The 22,222-nt window shown below is 49.3% G+C and overlaps 3 protein-coding genes and 1 long non-coding RNA gene across 4 annotated transcripts; 2 read left to right on the top strand and 2 right to left on the bottom strand.

The window, feature by feature from the left end:
• Positions 1-75: 75 nt before the first annotated feature.
• ttc3 (tetratricopeptide repeat domain 3) lies at positions 76-10,349 on the top strand. The gene is made up of 44 exons (XM_061300044.1): positions 76-302; positions 672-769; positions 848-893; positions 1,387-1,546; positions 1,708-1,789; positions 1,863-1,916; positions 2,026-2,146; positions 2,298-2,383; positions 2,496-2,590; positions 2,677-2,739; positions 2,948-3,002; positions 3,082-3,256; positions 3,322-3,382; positions 3,511-3,616; positions 3,712-3,748; positions 4,111-4,181; positions 4,308-4,472; positions 4,547-4,627; positions 4,734-4,843; positions 4,905-5,031; positions 5,108-5,227; positions 5,292-5,390; positions 5,462-5,604; positions 5,679-5,854; positions 5,927-6,247; positions 6,332-6,601; positions 6,685-6,725; positions 6,800-6,853; positions 6,925-6,989; positions 7,063-7,218; positions 7,289-7,724; positions 7,803-7,871; positions 7,934-8,083; positions 8,166-8,305; positions 8,373-8,441; positions 8,521-8,617; positions 8,736-8,839; positions 8,909-8,987; positions 9,067-9,159; positions 9,235-9,404; positions 9,540-9,654; positions 9,725-9,850; positions 9,963-10,055; positions 10,185-10,349. The coding sequence occupies exons 2-44, from the start codon at positions 677-679 to the stop codon at positions 10,290-10,292; spliced, it is 5,082 nt and encodes a 1,693-aa protein (XP_061156028.1). The 5' UTR covers positions 76-302; positions 672-676; the 3' UTR covers positions 10,293-10,349.
• LOC133168466 (uncharacterized) lies at positions 1,314-3,512 on the bottom strand. The gene is made up of 2 exons (XR_009718217.1): positions 3,272-3,512; positions 1,314-1,608 (listed from the first exon to the last, which is right to left on the bottom strand). It is a non-coding gene; the product is annotated as an uncharacterized LOC133168466 (long non-coding RNA).
• Positions 10,350-13,819: 3,470 nt separating the features above from the next.
• On the top strand, positions 13,820-16,325 carry vps26c (VPS26 endosomal protein sorting factor C). The gene is made up of 8 exons (XM_061299448.1): positions 13,820-14,014; positions 14,408-14,551; positions 14,693-14,842; positions 14,955-15,035; positions 15,158-15,232; positions 15,306-15,456; positions 15,522-15,674; positions 16,197-16,325. Exons 1-8 carry the CDS (start codon positions 13,958-13,960, stop codon positions 16,277-16,279), a joined length of 894 nt encoding a protein of 297 aa, XP_061155432.1. The 5' UTR covers positions 13,820-13,957; the 3' UTR covers positions 16,280-16,325.
• Positions 16,326-20,376: 4,051 nt separating this feature from the next.
• kcnj15 (potassium inwardly rectifying channel subfamily J member 15) lies at positions 20,377-22,137 on the bottom strand. Its single transcript, XM_061299444.1, has 2 exons — positions 21,943-22,137; positions 20,377-21,557 (listed from the first exon to the last, which is right to left on the bottom strand). Exons 1-2 carry the CDS (start codon positions 21,989-21,991, stop codon positions 20,506-20,508), a joined length of 1,101 nt encoding a protein of 366 aa, XP_061155428.1. The 5' UTR covers positions 21,992-22,137; the 3' UTR covers positions 20,377-20,505.
• Positions 22,138-22,222: the final 85 nt, after the last annotated feature.

Below are 22,222 nucleotides of genomic sequence, written 5' to 3' on the forward strand. Positions count from 1 at the left end.
ATCGAAACTATTTCATTCGGATAGAAGAAAAGGAAACCGCTGAGCTCCTCCCCTTTTATTTTGTCAGGCCACGTCACATCCGGTTAGAAACTGCGCACATCGTGTGCCATTGATGGTTGGTTGAAGTCGTCAATTTTATTCGTCCGAAAGGAGGCCCAAAGTTTTTGAAGTTTTACTTAAAAAAGAAAACGTTTAAAGTAATTTCTGTTTTTCTCGTGAACACACATTTCCTTTTACCAGAAGTGCACCTGTTCGATGTAGTTCGGGACAATTCGTCGACAACCAAAGAGAGCACTTGAGCGGTAAGACTACGAACGAGCCCATGAGACCGCTTGCGTGATTTTCTCTTCGGGTTTTGTGTGACAACCTGCTAGACTTGCCTCTTTTTTTTTTTTTTTTTTTTTGAGTGACAACAATACAGTCTATGACTTTAGCTTAGCTCGTGCGCTCAATGCTAGAATGAGCTTCTAGCTAACAACTCCATATCCTGGTTTTTACCACAATCCACACAAGTACTTCATTTGGTTGGTTTGTCAGTCATTCAGGATGGACAAGAGATCGATACGGTTTGAGTTTCGTTTCACGCGAAGTGGAGAGATAAGAGCCACAAGAATGAAGAGTAGTAAATATGTGATTTTGGGCTATATAAATAACTTTGACTTGATTTACAGAGGAGATGACGTTCGACGGGGATAGGAAGGTCGTGATGTGTGACTACGAAAGTGAAGAAGGGGAAGATGGCAATGGCGCCTCTCCATCGTTTGATACAGTGCGTTAGTGAGACTCGAGTGAGCATATGAAGCTGTCTGTCGGGACTTATGCCTCTTATTCTTTTTTCCATCTCAAGTCTCACATTGTGCATCCTGGTCATCCTCTCATCTGGCATGCTAAAGGTAAATCTGAGCGAGAAAGAATTAATTAGCAGCCATCATGAAGTTGACACGGTCAAGCTTGAGTTTAACTAAAAGGTGCAAATGTGAAACCTTCACGAGTTAAAGCAGTGCTTCTCAAATAGTGGGGCGCGCCCCCCTTGGGGGGCGCGGTGCTATTCCTGGGGGGGCGCGTGTGACCCTGGGGAACAGGCTTTTTTTTTGGCAGTACTAGAATAAAGTGTAATTGCGCGTTTACTACAGCAGGGGGCAGTGGCGCTCTCATTGTTACTTCTGTCACGTTTGCGACAGTGCAACGTTTTACGACTTACAAGACAAGTTAGGATAGTCACGGTGGGGAGGGGGGGCGCGAATAGTTTTCTTCTTGCTAGGGGGGGGCGTAACAGAAAATAATTGAGAAGCACTGAGTTAAAGAAGCAAACATTGATTGTCTATGTTTATTGGCACATGCTGTGGTGTTCTCTGGCTGACTGCATTTTTGTGTGCATGTGCTTAGGCATCATAGCTGAGTACTGGAGCAAAATGCCGTTCCATGAAAAACATATGTCAGCACATTTGATGAGACTTCACACCTATTGGATGCCCCTCCTGTTGGACGTGGATCCGATGCACGACACCTTCAAGTGGGCCTTGCGCTGCGGCGTGCTCAACCCATCGTAAGTCACCTCGTCAAACTTTGTGCATGAGCAGCCCTGGACACGAGTGTCCGTCTCCTTTACTGGCGAAGTAACACATTAGTTTTGAGTGATCAATTTAAATCGCGAAGGGAAATAATTGCAACGTGATCATTTTTTCTGTGTCTGTGTATGTCGTGAAGTGACCCCACCCATGTGAGTAAGAACACACTGACCAAGCTGGAAGCCCTGGAATCAGTTCTCTACTCTCTGGAGGAGGCATGGGTAAGTCCAATCTTTGCAGGCTCCATCTGGGTAACCTATGCTCTCATATGTCTGCCACTGTCTTGTTTTTCAGTGCACCAAGGAAAAAATATTTCACCTCCTCTTCATCTCCATCAGGTTCCGTGAGGTAGTCTGGGGAGGGGTCGATGGATATCTGGCGGTCCATTTCCGAAGGATTCGCTGTTATCGCAAGACACTTCTGAATGTCTCCGTGTGTGTTCTGTATGTGCACTCAGCACCTGCCGGAGGCGCTTGACGATGCTGAACTGTTCCTGGGGATAGGAACTGACCCTCGTCTCTCGTTCCAGGGCGACAAGCGTGTGCGCTACGCAATTTTGTCCTACATGTTTGTCGAGTGTAAGTTGCCTTTGCTTTACACTATTCTGTCGGTCCAAATCTCACTGGACAGAAAAAAAAATGTCTGGACTGTCACAGCATAACTATCAAAATCCTGCTTGCTAATAGAACCTTTAGCTGATGTCTCAGGCGGCTCTTTGTCTCTCTGCAGTCGTCCGTTTCATGGCTGACGTGGTGTGCGACGCCAGTCGGGAAAAGTTCTGGTCCCTACTGAACCCCAATGAGCACGCCGTGGTGGTAAGACTTGACTTTTTTTTTTGTGTGTGTCCGAATTTCTTAGTTGCCAGCCTTTTGTTAAAATGTATTCTTCGTTGCAAGTCCAGCTTTCTTACCAGTCACTCTCTGGCAGGAAAGCGAGTCCCTCAAGAATGGGGGAAACCTTCTTTTTCAGGAGGAGAAGTACCAACAAGCAGTGGTTGAATATTCCAAAGCCATCAAAAAGAAGTGCGTGTCCCCGACTCCACCCCCACGAGGCTGTGTGACTAGAAATGATTTATTAAGCATGATTTTTTTTCTTTTTCTTTCCGCAGTCCTCAAAACCACATCGCCTTCAGCAACCGGGCGCTTTGTTATACCCGCAGTCAACAATTTCTGTGAGTACACGTTTCATTATTGAGACGTGAAAGACTGCCCTCTGCTGACAACTCTTTCCTAGCTCTCAGGCAGCAGCTTGGGTTTTGTTGGTTTGTTTTTAAGGGTTGTCACTGCAGAAGCAAAGCGTGTGTATTTGAAAAAAGCGACGGTCTTTTGTTGATGCGCTCGGTGGTTTGAATACAGATATATTTTTTCATTTGTATACAGAGAAGCGGCTTGCGATGCAAAACGGGCCATTCTGATAGAACCGCTTTGGGTCAAGGTACTTTTTGTTCTTCCCCCGCAGTGGCACATTTATGTTCATTTTTTTCTTTGTGCGACTAACGCGGTTTCATTTCCAGGGCCACTACCGCTACTGCGAGGCTTTGTTTTTGTTGGGCGAGGTGGTGTGGGCCTCAAACAGCAACAGGTACGCACAGGCTCTGCTTGGTTGCAAGCCTGATGGACTCAAAGACCTAGTCCAGCAATCCGAGAGGTTTAAGGCCGCGCTTCAAGAATCAACTGGATGTAGCAAAGGTGCGCTTGACTTACGGTTTGCGAGCGCTGTGTCCAAAACTCACACTGGTGTTTTCCCGTTTCAGCGGAATCCCCCAAGAAAAAAAAGAGCACAGTGGATAAGCCTAAAAAAAAACAGAAGCCAACGTAAGCCATGTTTACCAAATTCAAAAACGATAAGCTGTGGATCACGTTTTATTTTTGTTTTGCTTTGCCTGTGTCAAGGCGTCAATACACTTGAAAAAAAAAAAAATAATCTAATCAATCCTTCCCAGTAAAGCCGAGGACACTAACAAGTCGAAACCTGTGGAGGCGCAGCAGCTGCCGAGAAAAGGCAACACCACCACCGATAATAATGATAAGTGCAATGACGCATGCAAGGTATGTCAACGGCCCCCAGACGCGCCCAAACATTCTTGTGACGCGAGTGTCGTAGCTCGAAGTGAAACTTACTTGTCATTCGTTTCTCTTGCTAGGCGGCCACCGGAACGATGAGCAAAATGAACCAAGCTGGTATGTTTGCATTCAATTTAGAGCAAGTCAAGACTTGCTTAACTTTGATTGGGCTCGGAAATAGACTCTGGAAACATTTTTGGGTTTTAAAAAAGAAATCTGATTCCATGCGTGTGTGGGGGGGGGTTCCTCTCGTATTTATTTGTTTGTTTATTTATCTTGCTAGCTAGCCAAAGAGATCGCTAACTATCTAGCTATTGATTTATCCCTTTTTACCCCCCTTGTTTTTGTTTTTTGTCTTTTTAGAACTTGCATCAACTTCTACAGAGATAACAGAAAGCTCATTTATTCATTTTAGCAGATGATGTGAAGTGTTTCCTCTTTGGGGGACGTTCGATTGACTCTCTTTGTCTCCGCGGCAGTTCATGACAAGACGGCTTCTACCAAAGAGCCACTCAAAACACCGAAGAAGAAACCCACGGCCAATAAGGATGTAAGAATGAGCCTTACTAATCTTTGTGCGTTCAAATATATTCTAAAGTGTGGGAAAGCTACAAGTAAGTATGGCTATCACCATCGACGCAATATTGATTCTTGCTGTGTGTTTTCCTGCTTTCAGCACGCACACGTGACGCCTGACAGAAACCAACTCCCCGGAGAATTGATGAGACACGTGATGACGTCGGCCCATTCGTACCTGATCAGAGAGTACTATTACAAAGCCGACACTTTCTTCACGCGGGCGTTGGACCTGCTCGACTCCTTCACAGCGGACGAAAAGAAGGCACGACCGCACCGCAGACCACTTTGGATTATTTGATTGATTGGTTTATTTATTGATTTATTTTTAATCACCAGAAACTTGGATTCTCTGCACTGGATATGCAGCTGGTGCTTTACGGCCGCGTGTCTGCCTTGACTGAAATTGGCAAACCTCAGGTAACTCCTCACCTATTCATTATATCATGTTGACATTGGTTTTCATGGCTTCTGTAGTTAGTTTTTTTTTTTTGGTGCTTTAAAAGGATTTTTATTTGTGCGGCAGGAGCTGTCAGAAGCTCGCAAACTTCTGAAGAAGATCCAATCGTATGAGGAGAGGCTTTTCCAGTGTCTGGTTCACTACGCATACGGACGAATTGACCTCAAGGAGAAAAGGTACAGTCACGGGAGTTTTGGCTCAGATTGATATCTCCAACATTTCAACTCCTCCCTTCAGGTTTGCGACGGCGCTGGAACATTTTCAAGATTCTCTGCAGATGTTGCGGAATCAGATAACGCCGGGTAAACTCACCTGGCCGCAAACCGACCAAATTGTCAAAGAGACCGAGACGGACTGTTTTAAAGTAAGACGACATCCGAGGCTCGCTTTGGAAGCCCGATTTGGATTCTGCCATCTCACGTTGCGCTTTGTCGCTTCAGGAACTTCTCGAGAAGTCCATCAACTGCTGCAAATTCCCTCCTCGGCCCGATGGCACCTGTCGGTTTAACGGCTGCCTTGGCCCTTCCAAAAATATATACATCACCGAGCCGTACTTTAAAGTAAGTTTCCCCAAAAAAACAAAATCCCTCCTTACGTGACTAAATGGTCACACGTCACCTTCAGGGCTTTGTTGAGTTCAAGTGCAGCCAAAAGTGCCTGATTCAATACCACAACGCCTGCTGGAAAGCCTGCAAGCCTTCGTTCTTTGACAAGAGCCCGAAGGTAACCGCCCACTGCCGCCGTTTGTTCCCTTTGCCTCCTCACGACATCCTTATTTTGTGCCCGCTTTACAGCCGTGTTTGACTCCCGACTGTTCCGGTACAATCGACTCTATCAAATATATTGACGCAACGGGCCTGGAGAAACAAATTGTGGCCGCCGGCCGACGGGCAGAGAGTCCGAGAAAACCAAAAGTCAACCAGAAATCTCCTGCCTGGTGAGGAGTCGCCCTCAAACCAATTGCGTGGGAAGTCAAACGGAAATAAACAAGGACATTTTTTTTTTTTGCAGTGTGAAGAAATCCAAGGAGAAGAACCAGTGTAAAAGTGAGAATAGTAAAAATAATAATAAGCAGCAGATATCGGAAAACAATGATAAGCAGCAGATGTCGGAAAACAAGACCACCGCCGTCAGTGATGACATTTCGCAGGAAAAAAATAACTCCGCCGCGCCGACTCAGCAGAACGGTAGGTACCACAATGGATTCGGGTCCCAGAGGACGTGTCCGATCATTTATCACTTGGGATTCCCATTTCCAGCCTGGTTGCTGTACCAAGACAGAATCCTGGTGCAGGTGAGTCAGATGATGCAGCTGCTGCGCCAGGAGAAGGCCTTGGCCGCGTCGGACGTGAGCGCCTGCCTGAAGCCCTGGCTGGAGTTGGACTCGGCACGGGGCAACCAGCTGGCTGCCAAGATGCTCAACTGGGAGCAAGAGCGTCTGGAGACCTTGGATCAGGCCGCCGAGCTGCTCCTCCAGAGGAAGAATCGCGTTTGGGCGCGCATCTTCATCCATTTGCTGTCCAATACTTCCAATATCAACGCGGAGCTCGGCCGCTGGGCGGGACGGCTTGACGATGCAGGTCAGAACTCGCTCATCGTTATCGTTCTTCCGCTGTCATCGCGGGAACATGTGACTGAGCGCCTTCCTGTAATGTCTTTTGAAGATCTCAAGGCCGCCAAGTCCTTCGTTGAACGCAACGCGGAGCCCCTGGATAATGTGGACCTTGCCCCGCTGGTGACCTTTGCCCCTTTCAAGGAGATTATTTCCGAGTATTGCACCCAAGACGCCAACCTTTTTCCCCGCAACTTGACTAAACGTATCAAAGAGGCTCCGCCGCACCAAATGAGACTTCTTATCTGGACTCTGGAGGAGCATAAGGACATTTACATCTCGTTTAATATTTTACTTGATGAGTATTTTGTTAACATGATTGGTACGTATTCACACCTCATTTGTAGATGTTTAGATGCATCATCATGTGACCTTCAACTCTGCAAATTTTTCCCCCCCTCCCAGGTGGACATTTTTCAGTTCTTAAGAAGTCTGGTAATCCAAATGTAAGCAACACAGGAGACATTCATGCTTCAAGCCAACGACGAGCGCGTCACACTTTTCACAATCTCTTTTTCAGAGTTTTCCTGCTGATGATAAGGGTCGTGGGCAAAAGAAGAAAAAAGAGGCAAAGGTGCGCTTACGCCCGGGGTCGCTCGTACAATTTCAAAAGTCCCAAGGTGTCATTTGTAACTCTCTCGTCAGATCCTTCAAAAAATCTTCGGGAGTGAAAACGACGCAGCCGATGAGTGGGCGCGAGAAGATCCCATGTAAGTCGCGTCTGTCCGCTCGTGATGTCCAAATTTAAAATTCCTAACGAAATACTTTCATTTTCCTTGACAGATTTTTCCTGGACCCCAATGAGCCTTTTAGTATCCCCGTCCACCTTCGGGCGCAAGTGGCTGACTTTGAGGAACGCTACAACGGCGCAGGACACGCGAGACATTATAGTCAGGTTTTGGACGACAATCCAGATCCCGCCGTGGAGAATTTATACGAGTGAGTACATCTAGTTGGAGTCCTTCACTGTGGCGGCAAATCAAATGACCCCTTCCGTCTGCCCTCGTAGCTACTTTGCCCAGATTTTCGACGAGCACGGCCCCTTGCCGCCCGACGATCCCCTGCTTCACGGCGAGATGGCAAACTTCCCGCCCGAGGCTCAAGTCAAGATCCGACAGGCGGGCGGCTTTATGAGGTTCCTGCTGGAATCCACCCGCTTCGTCAACATCGGCGGCCGTGTGGGTCTGACCAAACACGCCGTGGCCCTGTGGCAGGCCACCCGCCCGCCGTCTCCCCGCATAGTTTCACCTGGCCCAAATATAACTTTGGGCGCGGGCAAAGACCCCAGCGACGGCTCGGACCACGACAATCTTTCCCCCGACGACTTTCGATCCCTGGATCTTTATACTTGCGAGGTGGACGAGTCCTGGGAACTGTGCTCCTACGGAAGTAATTCAAGTTCAACCCCACCAGAAGTCGATGTGAAGAAACACGCCGAGACACAGGTAAGGTCCTTTAGATGATTACAGTCTGAAAATCGTCATCTCCTGAAGCAAACACAAACGTTTTTGTTTTACCCTCAGGCATATCAAGGAGTCAAGAAATGCGTTGCGGTGAATACGGAACCTCTGCGGCCTTACGAGGACATCCAGGTCAGTGCTTGCCTCAAAGTTCCTGTCCAGACGTCGCATCCTAACGACCGATCGTTCTCCAGGGTGGTATCAACAAAAGGGTCAAGATAATTCAACGACTGCAGGGGGAGATGAGTAAAATGGAGGAAGACCGCAAAGCGCTGGATCTGGAGCACAAAGAAACCGTGGCGTCCTTGGAGAAAGACATCCAGGAGATCAGCACCAACATAAACGTGAGCCCCGGAACTTGAACGTGAAGCCATCGGATCTGACTCGTGTCTCAAATGACTTCCCTGCCTCTTCCTCCCCGTCAAGATTACGGACAAAGAGATGAGCATGTTCCAGCAGAAGCTTGAGGAGGAGGTCAAGAAAGACCAGAAGGAGAAGAAAGCCAACCAGGAGACTCTGAAGGCCCTCAAGATGGAAACGGCAAAATTGGTGGAGGAGCGAGACCGGTGTGTATGGAAAAATAAATCAAATGTGGTCAATGTGGAAATGATGTTCTGATTTGCTCACATTTAGTCTCGCCAAGCAAATTCGAAGTAACCAGGCCAGCAAGGACGACAAGTTCAACAAGTTATTGGAGCTCAGGTGCGTCTTTATTTCAGCACAATAAGACTGCTTTGTGCGATGATAATAATAGACTTGTTTTTTTCCCAACACCTTCAAGCCACCAAGCAGCGGCCGAGAGGATGAGTCTGGAAGATGAGATCAACCGCTGCAAAAAGTCCATCGCCGCGGCAACCAGAAGATCCCTCAGCGCCCAAGTAAGCTCTGAAAACTACTTTTGGAACTTGAGACTCGTTTTGAGAAACAACGTCCAATTATTTTGAGCCGTGGAACAATGAAGCACCACAGTCATCCATCCCAACTTTGCTCCATCAGTTGTCCAAGTTGGAGAGCAGCCGGGACCAGCGTATGTACGGCCTTCACGCCCGGCTGGCTGACGCCAAGACTCTCCTGGCCAAGCTGGATGAACATGTGCCTTGGTAAGAAGCAGAGGAACCAGTCCCCTTTTAGACTCGGCCTCGACTTAACTCCAAGTTATCCTCTGGCAGGTATCCCTCCCTGGACGCTAACAGACACGACGTGCGAGCCAAGGTCCAAGAGCTGGAGCAGAAAATCGCTGCTGCTGAGGTACACAAATGAGATCAAATGCTCCACAAAAAGTCATCTCCTTGTTGTTCTTTTGTCAAAGTTCTTCTTGTATCTCCAGATTCTCTACAAGCAACAAGTGGAGCAAGTCAAAAGCGGCCAAAGAGTCCAAGACGTGCTCAGTCGTGACCGGGCCGATCTCCGAGTCTCTCCGGTAAGACTTCAAATAGCGTCGGCGGGCGATGTCGAAATAGTCTCGACTCGGCTCACTTTGCTGAATTGTTTGCAGTTGTCTTCTGATCTTGACGCCTTGAGCATCGTTGACACGCCGCCGGTGCCCGCCGCCGCCGCCTTGGCGGCTCAGGCGGCAGAGAACCCGGCGAGACTGGCGCAAGCCGGAAATACGATGTTTGAGAAGGCCGTGGACAGCCTAGGGGCCATCTTTCCCGACTATACCAGGTCACTAACAGAATGTTGATTCCTCGCCTGCAAAAACATTATTTTTTTCTGTGGCACAAATTCTCAGTCCTCTCTGCCTCAGTGTCGTTACGATTTCAACCACTAACATAAGCCGACCTTTCGTCCCCCACCAAGGTCGGATTTCATGAAGTTCTTTAAGGATCTGCGCTCGGCCAATGGCGGCACTCTGGGCCGCTGGAGCTTGCAAGAGGTGGTCGGTGGAGTCAGCCAGCTCATCCTGGACCAGAAGGTAAACCATGACAAAGACCAGCACTTGGCCTTGGTTTCATCACGCACTCGCATTGGCCGCGTCCTCGCAGGAGGCCGTCGCATCCGGGGCCAAATCCAAGACCACCAGGCTTGGGGATGCGGCCACGCCCCCTTTGGTAGACCCACCTTCGGTCTGGCAAAAGTCGGTCTCCCAAACGCCAGTCAGCTCCAGTCCGGTAAGCCCAAACTCCGCTTAGCCATTGCATTCTTTCAATATCCGTTCAAGAGCTGGCCGCTCCAACGAGAAGCTCCGATCCGATGCTTTGTGTCTCGTGTGCGTGATTGCAGCTGAACTTGGAGGATGATTGCATCATCTGTCAGGAAGAAATGAGTCCACCTGACTGCTTGGTTTTGGAGTGCAGACACACCTTCCACAAAGAGGTGAGTCGGGCTAAGTCACATATTGACATATGAGACCAAAAAAGAATGAAGGCAGAAGTCAGACAAATAGTCTTGGTCAGTCCCACATGCTTTTTTTTTCTGAACACACGTTGCACTGTTTGCGTCCAGTGCATCACATCGTGGCTGAAGGAGAAGACCACGTGTCCCACCTGCCGGAAGGACACGATGTTCAGCGATTTCCCTTTGCTGCCCGGTAGGAGGCGTCAAGCCCCATGATGTCATTCCCTTTTATTCGTTTGTTCTCAGTTATGATGAATAAAAGTCAACTTTTAAGTTTTCCTTTTGATGAGTACACACTGACACATTTTCTTGCAGAACTTGCGCTTTTATTGGCATTTTTCAGAAGTTCATAAAAATAAAAGAAAAATCTGAAAATAGGGTCATGAGCATTAATCTGGTATAAATAGAACTGACTTCCATTAGAGACAATTGTTGAAATTGAAGGTTAATTTTGACTTTTTTCATGATCTGAAAATGCTCAGTACATTAGAAAAAAAAATCCATCATTGGTGCCATTCCTGATTGACAAATATTAATAAATATTATCAACAATAGAAGCTGAGTACATGATACATGTGCAGACAGCGGTACCTTGACTTACAAAGTGAACGCATTCCCTGACCCGGCACTCAAATCAGTTTCAAGACACCAAGCGAAAAACAAAAAATGTGTCGGGCTACTCCGAAAGTAAAGGTACCGCTGTGCGTATGACTGATAACAGGCATGTTCAAAGTATGTACACTATATATACACACACGTGTGCAGTGGAGGGGGGGGGGGGGGCGCTGACTCCTAGAAGGAGGAGTGAGAAGTTGCGCAATATCGGTCACGTAGAGCGAGAGCACAGCTTGGCCACGGATGAGAAGAAGCTGAGGCCCCTGCTGGCTTTGGGTTGTTTTCTGACGACTGCGAGTTGGGTTTGGAGGTGCTTGAAGACGGCTTCATCGAAAGACTCCTCGTCCAGCGTCACAGCCTCCACCAGTTTAGCGGGCGAGCCAAAGTGGACCAGGAGCTTCTTGACGACGGGCGCGATCACCTCCTCGAGGTTAGCCATCGTCTCGATGTTGTCAATGTGCTGCGGGCTGATCTCCTCCATGGCTCTGCACGACAGGTGCTCCACCGCCAGCATCAGGGAGTCCATCTTCAGAGACTGCTTGCATTTCCGTGGCAGGCGCTGGCCCAGCTGCGTGGTCAGCGTGTAGGCCAGGAGGCGAGTCAGCTTCACGTTGAAGGACGCCGTGCGTTCCCACCTGGGGGAAAGTTCTGTGGACGGTCCCGCCTCTTCCGCGGTTGTTCCGGAAGGCTGCGACTTGGAAGCTGCGGAGGGACTGCTCACTCGCTGGCTCTTCGGGGGCTCCTCGTCTTCCGTGTTGAGGGCCGTGACGACCAACTGGTTGATCTCGCTGACGGCGCCGGACACTTCGTCGGCGTACGTCTCCTCGCCTCGCGGCTCCGTCTCCATCCAGAGGAGCAGCTGCTGCAGGAACCTCCAGGCCGCGTCCTCCGTCATGGCGTACAAGACCTCCGGAGACAATTTCTGCCCGCCGTCCCCGTTCTTCTTCCCCCGCCGGCCCCACAGCACAGAGTCCATGAAAGGCGTGTTGGAGCGGCTCGTAGGCACCTCGTAGACTTCGCTCTGACAGGACATGATGTACTCGTATAGGCGAGAGGAGAGATCTTGGGAGAAGCTCTGCAGCTTCTCGTCCATGTAGCGCTTCAGTTTGGTTGCGCGCACTTCTGAATCCATCTGGCCTAGGTCGTCGAACATCTTGGCCACCCTGTCCTGGAAGGCCTCAAACTCCAACGCGGGATTCTGCGACGGCCTGACGTGTAAGGTGCTAGATCTGAAAGCACCGCCCTTGGAGTCTTTGGGGGACTTTGTCGGATCTAACTTGAGGCACACGAGACACGCCTCTTGGTTTTTAAAGGCACGTTTGAGTCCTCCCAGCATTCGCGCAAACTGCAGGCGTGCGAACTTGAAGAAACGGAAGCGGCGCACTTTGACGTGGCCGTCTGGGCTGGCTGTCTCCTGCGACTTGAAAAAATTCTTCACTTTGTTGGAGATGAGCTTCAGGTTTAGATTGAAGCGGGTCAGGTGGCTATCCGTGCGGTCTCCGGAGCTGCGATGAGGTTCCTGGATGATGCTTTTGGTGATGTCCTTTGCGGTGATCAGAGCGCTCTCCTTGGCCTTTGGGTCGGATTGTTGTTGCGTCACTTGCATTTGCGCGATATCGGAGTCTTGACTCACGGTCTCGATGTCCACCATGCTGCTGATTTGGGGGGGTGGGGGTGGGGACTGGGGCTGGGGTTTCTCGCCCTTATTGACTCGAGACCACTTTAAGAGGATTCTGCTCACGGCGTTGGTCATGTCGCCCGCTTTCATGGCCGAGCGGCCGCACAGCACCACGCACGGCGTACGCGCCCGAGCAAACACGTGTCTCAGATACTCCACGGCTTTCCGGAAGATGGAGGCCAGGTTGCCCACGCTGGACATGGTGCTGCGGATGAAGAGCGTGGGCTCCAAAGGCCACTGGTTGGTGTTCCGGGCCACGGACAAGGCCGAGGTCACCCGGTCCTTCACCTCCGATTCTACCAGCGAGGTGAGCTCCACCGCGCCCTCGTACTTCTGCGGCGGGAGGTCCAGCGCGGCGGCGAACGTCTCGGTAATGCACTCGCTCAGCTTCGGACTGCACCGGTCGATGGCATTATTCACCTGCGGTGATGGGGAACAACCAAGTGCACGTTGAAACAAACAAAAACAGACAACTATATCCTGTAGTCCAAACTTTTTCCACCTGTCCAGAACTCACCTGAGCCTGAGACGATTGGCCGCGCAGGTGCTCGCTGATGGCCGGCTGCAGTTGCCGCACCACCTCGGAGGAAATCCTCTGGATGACGTCACTGATCGTATCGGCGATGATGGCCTGGGTTTCCGAGTCGGGGGTGCCGCCCACCAGCAGAGCCCACTGGGCTGCGGAGATGAGATTGAAGCGGGACTTGACCAGCTCTAGGATGGCGTCCACCTTGAGTAAACGATCCGGCTCCATCTCGGGGTCGCTTCAGTCGGCAAAAGGTGACGTCACAGATTCGGATCCACTACATTTAAATCGCGTAAAACCATAAATACGCACGCAAACACAAGTGTTTCTGTTAAATGCCCCCCGGTGAAGGTGTCGGCCTTGATCTTTGTACAAAAGGTGATGTTATCGGCGAACTCGCCACGTCTGGCTGTGGTCGCCCATGACCAGCCGTGACGTCATAGCGTGTAAGACTTTACTTCCTGTGTTGTAGTCCTCCTGTGTATCCTCAACTGCTCATTGAGTAGAAACATGTCACCTCTTTTATGAGCGTTGATCACATCCTTTTAAGTATTGTGTAACCAAAATAAAAACGATTGTCAATTTTTTCCAGAAGCACTCAGTCGTATTGATCCTTTCTCCCCGCGGATACTCCTGATAATCTTAACGCCAATGTAACAAGCATCACGTGTATCCCAAAATGCCAACACAATATTGACGTTACCAATTTAAGAAAAAAAAATCAAAAAGTTGCAATAAATTAATATTTTTCAGTAAAATAGGCGTTCACTCGTTTTTAGGCCATATTCCAATGACGCCAAAATGAAGGTATAAAATCAATTGTTATCCCTGACTTTCGAGAATCATGATACACGATCGAAAATTAATTAGGAAAGAATATGTAAATAAGGCGCTTGCAATTTCTTTTACTTTGAAATCTGTACCGGGAAAGTCTCAGGATACTTATGTTGGTTTCCGCTTACATCCCGGAAGTAACTACTCAAGCTATCTAAATTGGCCAAGTTGCCCAAGATGTACATTTTCTTTACATGCAACAACTGACTTGGCGTGTGACGACCGGAGATGAGCGTCACGTTGGACATACGACTGAAAAGGGCCAACAAAGTTTATCATGAGGGTGTAAGTATCTCGAACGTGAAGTGATGCTACCGGGCTCAGCTAACGTCTGGGTTCCGACTGACGTCATCGTCTCATGACTCTCTCGTTAGCTTTTTCTTTCCTCGAATGTTTTGTTTTGTTTGAACCGTTTGAATCCAAGTTGAATATGGGCGAAAAGGCAACTTTGTACGCGAAACCGGGTTATTTCAAACTGACAGCGCCCCCTGTCCTCTGAGCCCAGCAAAATAATTGTCAATCATTTCATCTCCTATTAAAATGGACGCACTTGTATTATTGTGCTGGATCATGCTGTACGTCAAACCAATCTCATCCAGACAAAACCCATTTCACTTGTGTTTATTCTATCTGTATCTGACCCTGTGACGTATTTGTTCCTTTCTAATCATCTTACAGGAGCCTGTGGCCGGCGTTATCGTGCTGGCATGCAAGGAGGCTCTGCAGCATCACGGCATCTCCTTAAGCATGGAAGGCCTGGTCAATCTACAGCTGAGCTCCAAGAGTGTGGGTGTCTTCGAGGCCTTCTACAACTCAGTCAAGGTAACGCAAATGCGATGGATGAGTGTTCAAACGTGTCTTTGTCGTGGCCCTGAGGCCAAAAAAATAGCCTGGAAAACTTTGTCTCCCTATGTCTTGATTTAATTGCAAGTACAACGACTGCATTTGACTTTGCTTCTTCAGCCCATCTCGCTGATCAGCTGCAGCATCGAGGTGGCCAAGGCCGGAAAGATCCCGGGAGGCAAGACCGAGATCCCCTTTGAGTTCCCCCTCAAAGCCAAAGGCAATAAGGCTCTGTACGAGACCTACCATGGGGTCTTTGTCAACATCCAGGTCAGCGCGTACATGGAGCCATCGGTCTCCGTTCTTGCTCTTTTTCTGCACATGTTCAAACTAGTCCGCATTATTATATAACTCTCACGAAAATGGTGTTTGTTCCATGCAGTACACTCTCCGCTGTGACTTAAAGCGCTCGCTACTGGCCAAAGACCTCAGCAGGACCTGCGAGTTCATCGTGCACTGTCAGGTAGGGAGAACGCACTCAAAACCTGTGCTGCAACATCCAAGTGATTATTATTTATTTTTATTATAAATACCCCTTTAAATATACCTTCATTTGTGCCATGTGTTGCTGTGTCTCATGTTTAGCCGCAGATAGCAAACGTCAGCGCCACTCCGGTCAAGTTCACCATCACCCCCGACACCCTGCAGAACATCCGCGAGGTGGCACAAACCTTTTTTAGACTCCCTCGCTGTCAAACCGCAACTCTGACTTGCTCACCATCTTGGTTCCCAGCGGACTTCACTACCCAGGTTTGTCATCCGAGGCCACCTAGACAACACCACCTGCGCCGTAAGCCGGCCGCTGACCGGAGAGGTGATGGTGGAGAGCTCCGACGTTCCCATCAAGAGCATCGAGCTGCAGCTGGTTCGAGTGGAGACCTGCGGTGAGCCTCCTTCCTTGACTTTGCCGAGTGTTTCATTTTCACGTCGAGGGTGTTTTCTCGCGCAGGCTGCGCCGAAGGCTACGCCCGAGACGCCACCGAGATCCAAAACATCCAGATAGCCGAAGGCGACGTGTGCCGCGGACTGCCCATTCCCATCTACATGGTGTTCCCCAGGCTTTTCACCTGCCCAACCCTGGAGACCACCAACTTCAAAGTGGGTCAGTAGGCACTCGAAGCGCCCGCTTGCCAACGTTGCTACGACGAACCGAGCGTGTGCGCACTGTGGAAGGCGGAGGTGGGCAAACCTGTTAACTCTTCCAATGGACCAGTTCATCTTAAGAGGTGGTAAACTGTTATTTTTGAAAGAACAAAAGCCTCTGTTCAATCATCAGTGGTAGCGCATGGCTTCCAAAATTGGTTTCTGGATAAAAAGCGGAGAAAATGAACTTTTTTGCCAAGTAATTTATTTACAGATATATAACTGAGAAGAACGCTGAGCGATGCTCGCTCACTGCAACACAATTTGAAATTTAAGAAATGTAATTTACGTAAATACTTGTTCGCCGCTGATTTAAAAAAAAAAAAAAAACTGATTATAGCATTTGTCCCCACTTTTGTAGGGAAAAACAACAAAAGAAAAATATCCATTCCATGTCTGGTGTGATTCAATATGATCGCTTTAACACTGGCATGTTGTTGCTTGCGTGCTGAGCTAAACTACGCCTTTGTTTTCCTCGTAGAGTTTGAAGTCAACGTTGTCATCGTGCTCCACGACGACCACCTGATCACGGAGAACTTCCCTCTGAAGCTGTGCAGGCTTTGAGTCCACGGGAGTTTTGTATGGCTGAATAAAGGAGTTGAAGAATCGAGGTTTGGTTCATTTAATTAAAAAAAAAGAAAATAGAGTCTCTGAAAGTGCAGCTTTTCCCCTTTTCAGGTTTGAATGAAGCGGCGCACAAGTTTGAAAGGCAAACCAGCAACTCCAGCCCAACTGAAGTCCGCTGGCTGGAGCTTAGCGAGTCAACTTAATCCACCAAATTTGGTTCATGACTCGCTCGGCCTGAGAACCTGCAGTTTGTGGTAGTCGATTCATGCGCAATACATGATCGATAACTTCCGACGGGATCAGCGACACGGATAGCAGCACATTAACGATGCCAGGGGGCCCTGGGGCGCTTCCCGGGGGGCTCGTAGTTGGTCTGTGAGATGCTTCGTCACCACGTTGTCAAAATACGCCTCGTCCAACATCACCGCCTCCACCAACTTATCGGGCGTGCCGAACTCGGCCAGGAGATTTTTCACCACGGGTACGATCACCTGCTCCACGTTGGCCAACGTCTCAATATTGTCCACTTGGCCCGGGCTGATCTCCTTCAACGCCTTGGAGGACAGCTGCTGCACCGCCAGCATCAGGTCGTCCGCCTTCAGCGACTTCTTGCACTTCCTGGGCAGGCGCTGGCCCAGCTGCGTTGTCAGCGCAAAGGCCAAGACCTCACTCAGGTCATTCAAGGACAGCGGTTCTCCAACAGAAGAGGCCGAGGTCATCGTGCGGCTTTCGGGAGCGTAGGAGGAAAACTTGGGGCTCTCCTCCTTGACCAGCTCCTTTGAAGTCTCTCTGGAGGTTTCGTCCTCCTGGGTTCCTTCCGTGTTGAGCGCCGTGACGACCAACTGGTTGATCTCGCCCACGGCACCGGACACTTCGTCCGCGTACGTGTCTCCGTCTTCCGTCTCCAGCCAGAGGAGCAGCTGCTGCAGGAACCTCCAGGCCGCGTCCTCCGTCATGGCGTACAAGACCTCCGGGGAGAACTTCTGCCCACCGTCCCAGTTCTTCTTCCCCCGCCGGCCCCACAGCACAGAGTCCATGAAAGGCGTGTTGGAGCGGCTCGACGGCACCTCGTAGACCTCGCTCTGACAAGACATGATGTACTCGTACAGACGAGAGGTGAGGTCTTGCGAAACACCTCGCAGCTTCTCGTCCATGTAGCGCTGGATTCTGACTGCGCGAACATCCGGGTCCAGCCTGCTGAGGTCTTCAAATAACCTGTTCACCATCTCTTGGATGGCCTCAAACTCAAACTTGGGACACTGCGACGGCCTGACGTGCAAGGTGCTGGACCTGAAGGTGCCTTTGGAGTCCCCTCTTGGGGACTTTTGCTGATCTGTTTTGAGGCACACCAGACACCCTTCTTGGTTCTTGAAGGCGCGCTTGATTCTTCCCAACATGCGTGTAAACTGCATGCGCGCAAACTTAAAGAAGCGACACTTGCGCAAAGCGACGCTGCCGCCCGGACTGGCTGGCCGCTGCGAGCTAAAGAAATTCTTCACTTTGTTGGAAATGACCTTCAGGTTGAGGTTGAAGCGTGTCAGTTTTTCCACACGGCCCCCGGAGCCACCAACGGGCTCTTGGATGATACTTTTGGTGATCTCCATCGCAGCCATCTTAGCGCTTTCCGTGAGCTCCCCCTCGGAGTCATCGCTAAGTATGTCCAATTCGTCCGGCGGACTCACCGTCTCCACGTCCACTATCTTTTCGACTTGGGTGGGTTTGATTTGGGCTTTCTGCCCCTTATTGTTGCGGCACCACTTCATGAGGATTCCGCTCACGGCGTTGGTCATGTCGCCCGCTTTCATGGCCGAGCGGCCGCACAGCACCACGCAGGGCGTACGCGCCCGAGCAAACACGTGTCTCAGATACTCCACGGCTTTCCGGAAGATGGAGGCCAGGTTGCCCACGCTGGACATGGTGCCGCGGATGAAGAGCGTGGGCTCCGAAGGCCACTGGTCGGTGTTCCGCGCCACGGACAAGGCCGACGTCACCCGGTGCTTCACCTCCGACTCCACCAGCGAGGTGAGCTCCCGCGAGCCCTCGTACTTCTGCGGCGGGAGGTCCAAGGCGGCGGCGAACGTCTCGGTAATGCACTCGCTCAGCTTCGGACTGCACCGGTCGATGGCACTACTCACCTGCGGCGGTGGAAGTGATTTTTAGGTACAGTTTTGCAAGCTTGCATGATTTGGACCATCCTTTCAAAATGCTTGAACGTGCTCTTTCACAACGGTTCTGACCTGAGACTGAGACTCTTGCATGTGCTCGGTGATGGCAGGCATCAGATGCCTCACCACTTGGGAGGAGATCCTCTGGATCACGTCGCCGATGGTGTCGGCGAGGATGCCCTGGGTCTCCGAGTCGGGGGATCCCGACACCAACAGAGCCCACTGGGTCGCCGAAATCTGCTCGAAGCTGGCTTTCACCAGCACCAGGATGACTTCCTTGGGGAAAGCTTCTTCGTCGTCCATCTCGAGATGGCTTGGACGCAACTTCACCGGTCGGACGACGTCATCGATTTCGACAACGCTTGACGACGGATGACTGAAACGTCGAAATCTCACTGCAAAAGAGGTTTGTGGGAAAATTAAAAGTTGTCAATGTTCTCATTGAATGTGTCCTAGGTGGATTCTAAAAGGGAGGGGGTAGTTTTACGCTTTTGCTTTTATCGATTTTTAAATATTAACATCTTGATATTAACACCCCTCACCCCCCTCAGCATAGCTACTTGAGTCATGACAACTTTGTAACCCTTCAGAATTGCGTTTCTCCAAAAGCTTTTATGAGTCTGAACTATGGTGCAATTCATTCCTGATTTTAAAAAAAGAATAATATTGCTGCAACATAGCTGTGGCTGTCGCCATTTCATTCATCTGGGATATAAAAAAAAATGGGATTTGCAATATATCAACCTGCGGGTCACAAATGGCCCCCAGGCTAATAAACAGTACGTTGTCATAGCAACCGTTAGCATTCGTCATTGTCGCTGAAATACATATTAGCATAAGCATTTTAGAAAATGTCATTTGTACTCCAGATATTTCTTGACACATTTCATCCCTCACGTTTTATATTTAAATTGCTTTCCCCAAATTTTCCAGGAGGTTGTGAACTCCATGTGCTTGTATTGTCAGTGTGACTCACCTGTGTAGGCAATAAACGGCAAATTGTCGGGAGTCTAATCGATGACAAATGAGAAATGGAATATTTGTGTGACTCTTGCAGGAGCTGAGTGACGAGAGGACATACAACACAGAAACTCGAGTCACGTACTTGCATTCACAGTGTGACGTCACGGCGACGCATGACCTACCACAGACACGCGTCGCCCGATTGCCTGTGACGTCATCTTTTGTCCAAAGATGAAGGTCGACGCCTAACGTGTGGACATTTTTGTGGAGCGAACCTGTGACGTCACAGCCCAATCCGACGCGACCCCAAGATGGACGCGGAAAGTTTCGTTCATGGTGGACATCGTCATCGAAGAGCTGGTAGGAAGCTTTTCTTGTTTATCTTTATTATCAAACCGCTACTGGGAAGCCTCATTAACTGTAGAACTACTACCGATAGCAATCAAAACTATCATACTCTGATGAATCGCCAAAACAAGAAATATGCAAAATATTCAAATACTGAATTAAATCTTCTCAATTGATCAACTGAAAGACGTGTTTCTGTTCCGTTTTAGTAGTTTGTATGAGAGGCACTTTTACATATTAGCTGGTGTCGCTTATTAAGTACAAAAACCAAAAGAAAGAAAAAATGCCCAAACGTGTCAAGATTATGCAGTTTCCCTTCAACTGTTGTTGTCGTTTCTCTGAGCTCCTGTAGGTGGCAGTAGCGTGTATTTCAAATTATTGTCCATTGTCAAAACAAATCAAGAAGATAGTTGTGCCATTCAACTCGCGTACTTTATAGCGGCTCGGTTGGACGGACTATATTATATTTTGCTATGTTTGTATACAATATGTCAGTGAAAACACGAGCTGTGTTTTTAGTGTTGATAGAAAATAGTTTCAAATGTTGTCACAACAGGAGTGTGAAGTCCACTAAAAAGAGAGGTGAAAAAAATAGGACAAACTTTTTTCCACAACTGATAACTTTTCACTCAGAAATATATTACGTTTCTTTTTTTTTCTTTCTTTCCCTCTTACACAAAAATGACATTGGCATGTGCAGCAGAAGTACCAATCAGGAGTGTAACATGTTCTCGATTGCAGACACGATTAGTCTTTGTTGTCGTCTTGCTCCAGCTTGAGTTTGTCCATGTTCCTGGGGAATGCGGCGTCATTGCTGAGCTGAACTTTATCAAAGAAATTGAAGTCGGCCACGTATCTCCCGTCGGCCGAGCTGAAAATCACCGGCTTGAACTCGTAGCCCCACAAGATCTCGTTGGGCACGTAGGACGTCCTGCTTTGAGTAGTCGCCGCTGTGGACTCCATGGTGGCGTTGAGCGTCACCAGCAGCTCCATTTCACTGCTGTGCAAATTTTCCGCGGTCAACCCGGCTAGTGGGCTGCGCTCGTCCAGGATGTGGTAGAAAGTCAGCGGCAGGATTAGGAAGGGGAACTCGCTGCTGGAGTCCATCAAGAAGTCCACCGACGTTTGGTGAACTAGTGTCTTCTCGCCCTCTTGGGTGACGTAGGCGCTGAGGAGCTTGCCGGTGAGATGACACTGGATGAGCAGACTCTTCCTCATGTTGGCCACTTGAATCATGAGGCATAATTGTCCTTGCCGGCGGCACACCACCGCATTGCGGCTGAACTTGATGGTCTCGGCTCGCTTCTTGGGTCGCGCCAACTTGGCCAGAAAGGCTCCCGTGACGAAGATCTCGGCCAGGCCGGTGATGACCAGCTGGGCCACCAGCGTAAAGATGGCCAGCGGGCAGTCCTCGGTGATGTAGCGAAAACCGTACCCGATGGTGGTCTGCGACTCCAGCGAGAAGAGAAAGGCGCCGGTGAAGGTTTTGACGTTCTCCAGGCAGGGAGTGTGGTTGGAGCTGAGATTGGGCTCAAAGTCGCCGTTGCCCATGCTTATCAAGTAGAAGAACACACCGAAGATAAACCACGTCATGATGAAGGTAGAGGCGAAGAGGGTGAGCTTGTAGCGCCACTTCATGTCCACCACCGTGGTCCAGATGTCGTGCAAGTACAGCTTGACCATGCCCTCCACGTTGTTGATGCGCACCTTGTTGTGGCCGTCTTTGGAGACGATGCGCCGACGGACTTCCGCTTTCCTCACGGCCATCGCGGGTTTAGATACTCGGGTCTTAGGACAAACTGAGGACATAGAACCGAAGTGGTTAAAACTCCTAAAGTGTAAAGCAGATAAGGTGAAGTTAGTTGACCAATAATTACGCGCTGTAAATTATTAGATGATACGCTACTGTAAAGTTTGGCTTGAGTTCCAGCCGTAATAACTGAGTTAAAAATTAAACCGTAGAAATCAAATAAGTGGAAACCTTTTCCCACTCCTCTAACACGCTTTAAAACAACCAATCACAATTGAATAACTTAAAGCGCATTTTAATGCTAAAATCAATTAAAAGGATATTGGAAAGTCCATCTTGGGTTAAAGAATGCAGTTTTGGGTTGAAAGTTAACTTTAGCGCAGTAACCCATTGCAAGAGAACATTCATTGTGATGAATTTGCGGCCTTTCTCACCTTGCCTCTTCTTCACCTCGTGCGTGTGATCACGCCGGCCCGTCAACATCTCCACTCAGCGGTTGTCGTCTTCCGATTTTCTTTCTCCTCCTTTTGTACCGCCTCGCTAGGTGAACTTTAGCACACTGTGGAAAACGATCTCCTCTCGTATACCTGGCCACCAGACGAAAGTTAGGGGGGGGGGGATGGTCCACTCCAGACAGATGGAAGTTTTGTTTTGGCGTTTTTTTGTTTCACACTTGTTGTCGCTTTCAACACAAGCCCAGATTTACGCCGATCC

Source organism: Syngnathus typhle, linkage group LG15 (genome assembly GCF_033458585.1).
Source record: "Syngnathus typhle isolate RoL2023-S1 ecotype Sweden linkage group LG15, RoL_Styp_1.0, whole genome shotgun sequence".
Taxonomy (NCBI): Eukaryota; Metazoa; Chordata; class Actinopteri; order Syngnathiformes; family Syngnathidae; genus Syngnathus; species Syngnathus typhle.

Excerpts from the sequence above, each read along its gene's own strand:
- ttc3 (XM_061300044.1), top strand. The coding sequence starts at position 677 with ATGACGTTCGACGGGGATAGGAAGGTCGTGATGTGTGACTACGAAAGT. Across the intron at positions 2,740-2,947 it reads ACCCGCAGTCAACAATTTCT|AGAAGCGGCTTGCGATGCAA; the intron begins GTGAGTACACGT and ends ATTTGTATACAG. Across the intron at positions 8,306-8,372 it reads TTGGTGGAGGAGCGAGACCG|TCTCGCCAAGCAAATTCGAA; the intron begins GTGTGTATGGAA and ends GCTCACATTTAG.
- vps26c (XM_061299448.1), top strand. The coding sequence starts at position 13,958 with ATGAGCGTCACGTTGGACATACGACTGAAAAGGGCCAACAAAGTTTAT. Across the intron at positions 14,843-14,954 it reads GGGTCTTTGTCAACATCCAG|TACACTCTCCGCTGTGACTT; the intron begins GTCAGCGCGTAC and ends TGTTCCATGCAG. Across the intron at positions 15,675-16,196 it reads GACCACCAACTTCAAAGTGG|AGTTTGAAGTCAACGTTGTC; the intron begins GTCAGTAGGCAC and ends TTTTCCTCGTAG.
- kcnj15 (XM_061299444.1), bottom strand. The coding sequence starts at position 21,991 with ATGTTGACGGGCCGGCGTGATCACACGCACGAGGTGAAGAAGAGGCAA. Across the intron at positions 21,558-21,942 it reads CGAGGTGAAGAAGAGGCAAG|TTTGTCCTAAGACCCGAGTA; the intron begins GTGAGAAAGGCC and ends CTATGTCCTCAG.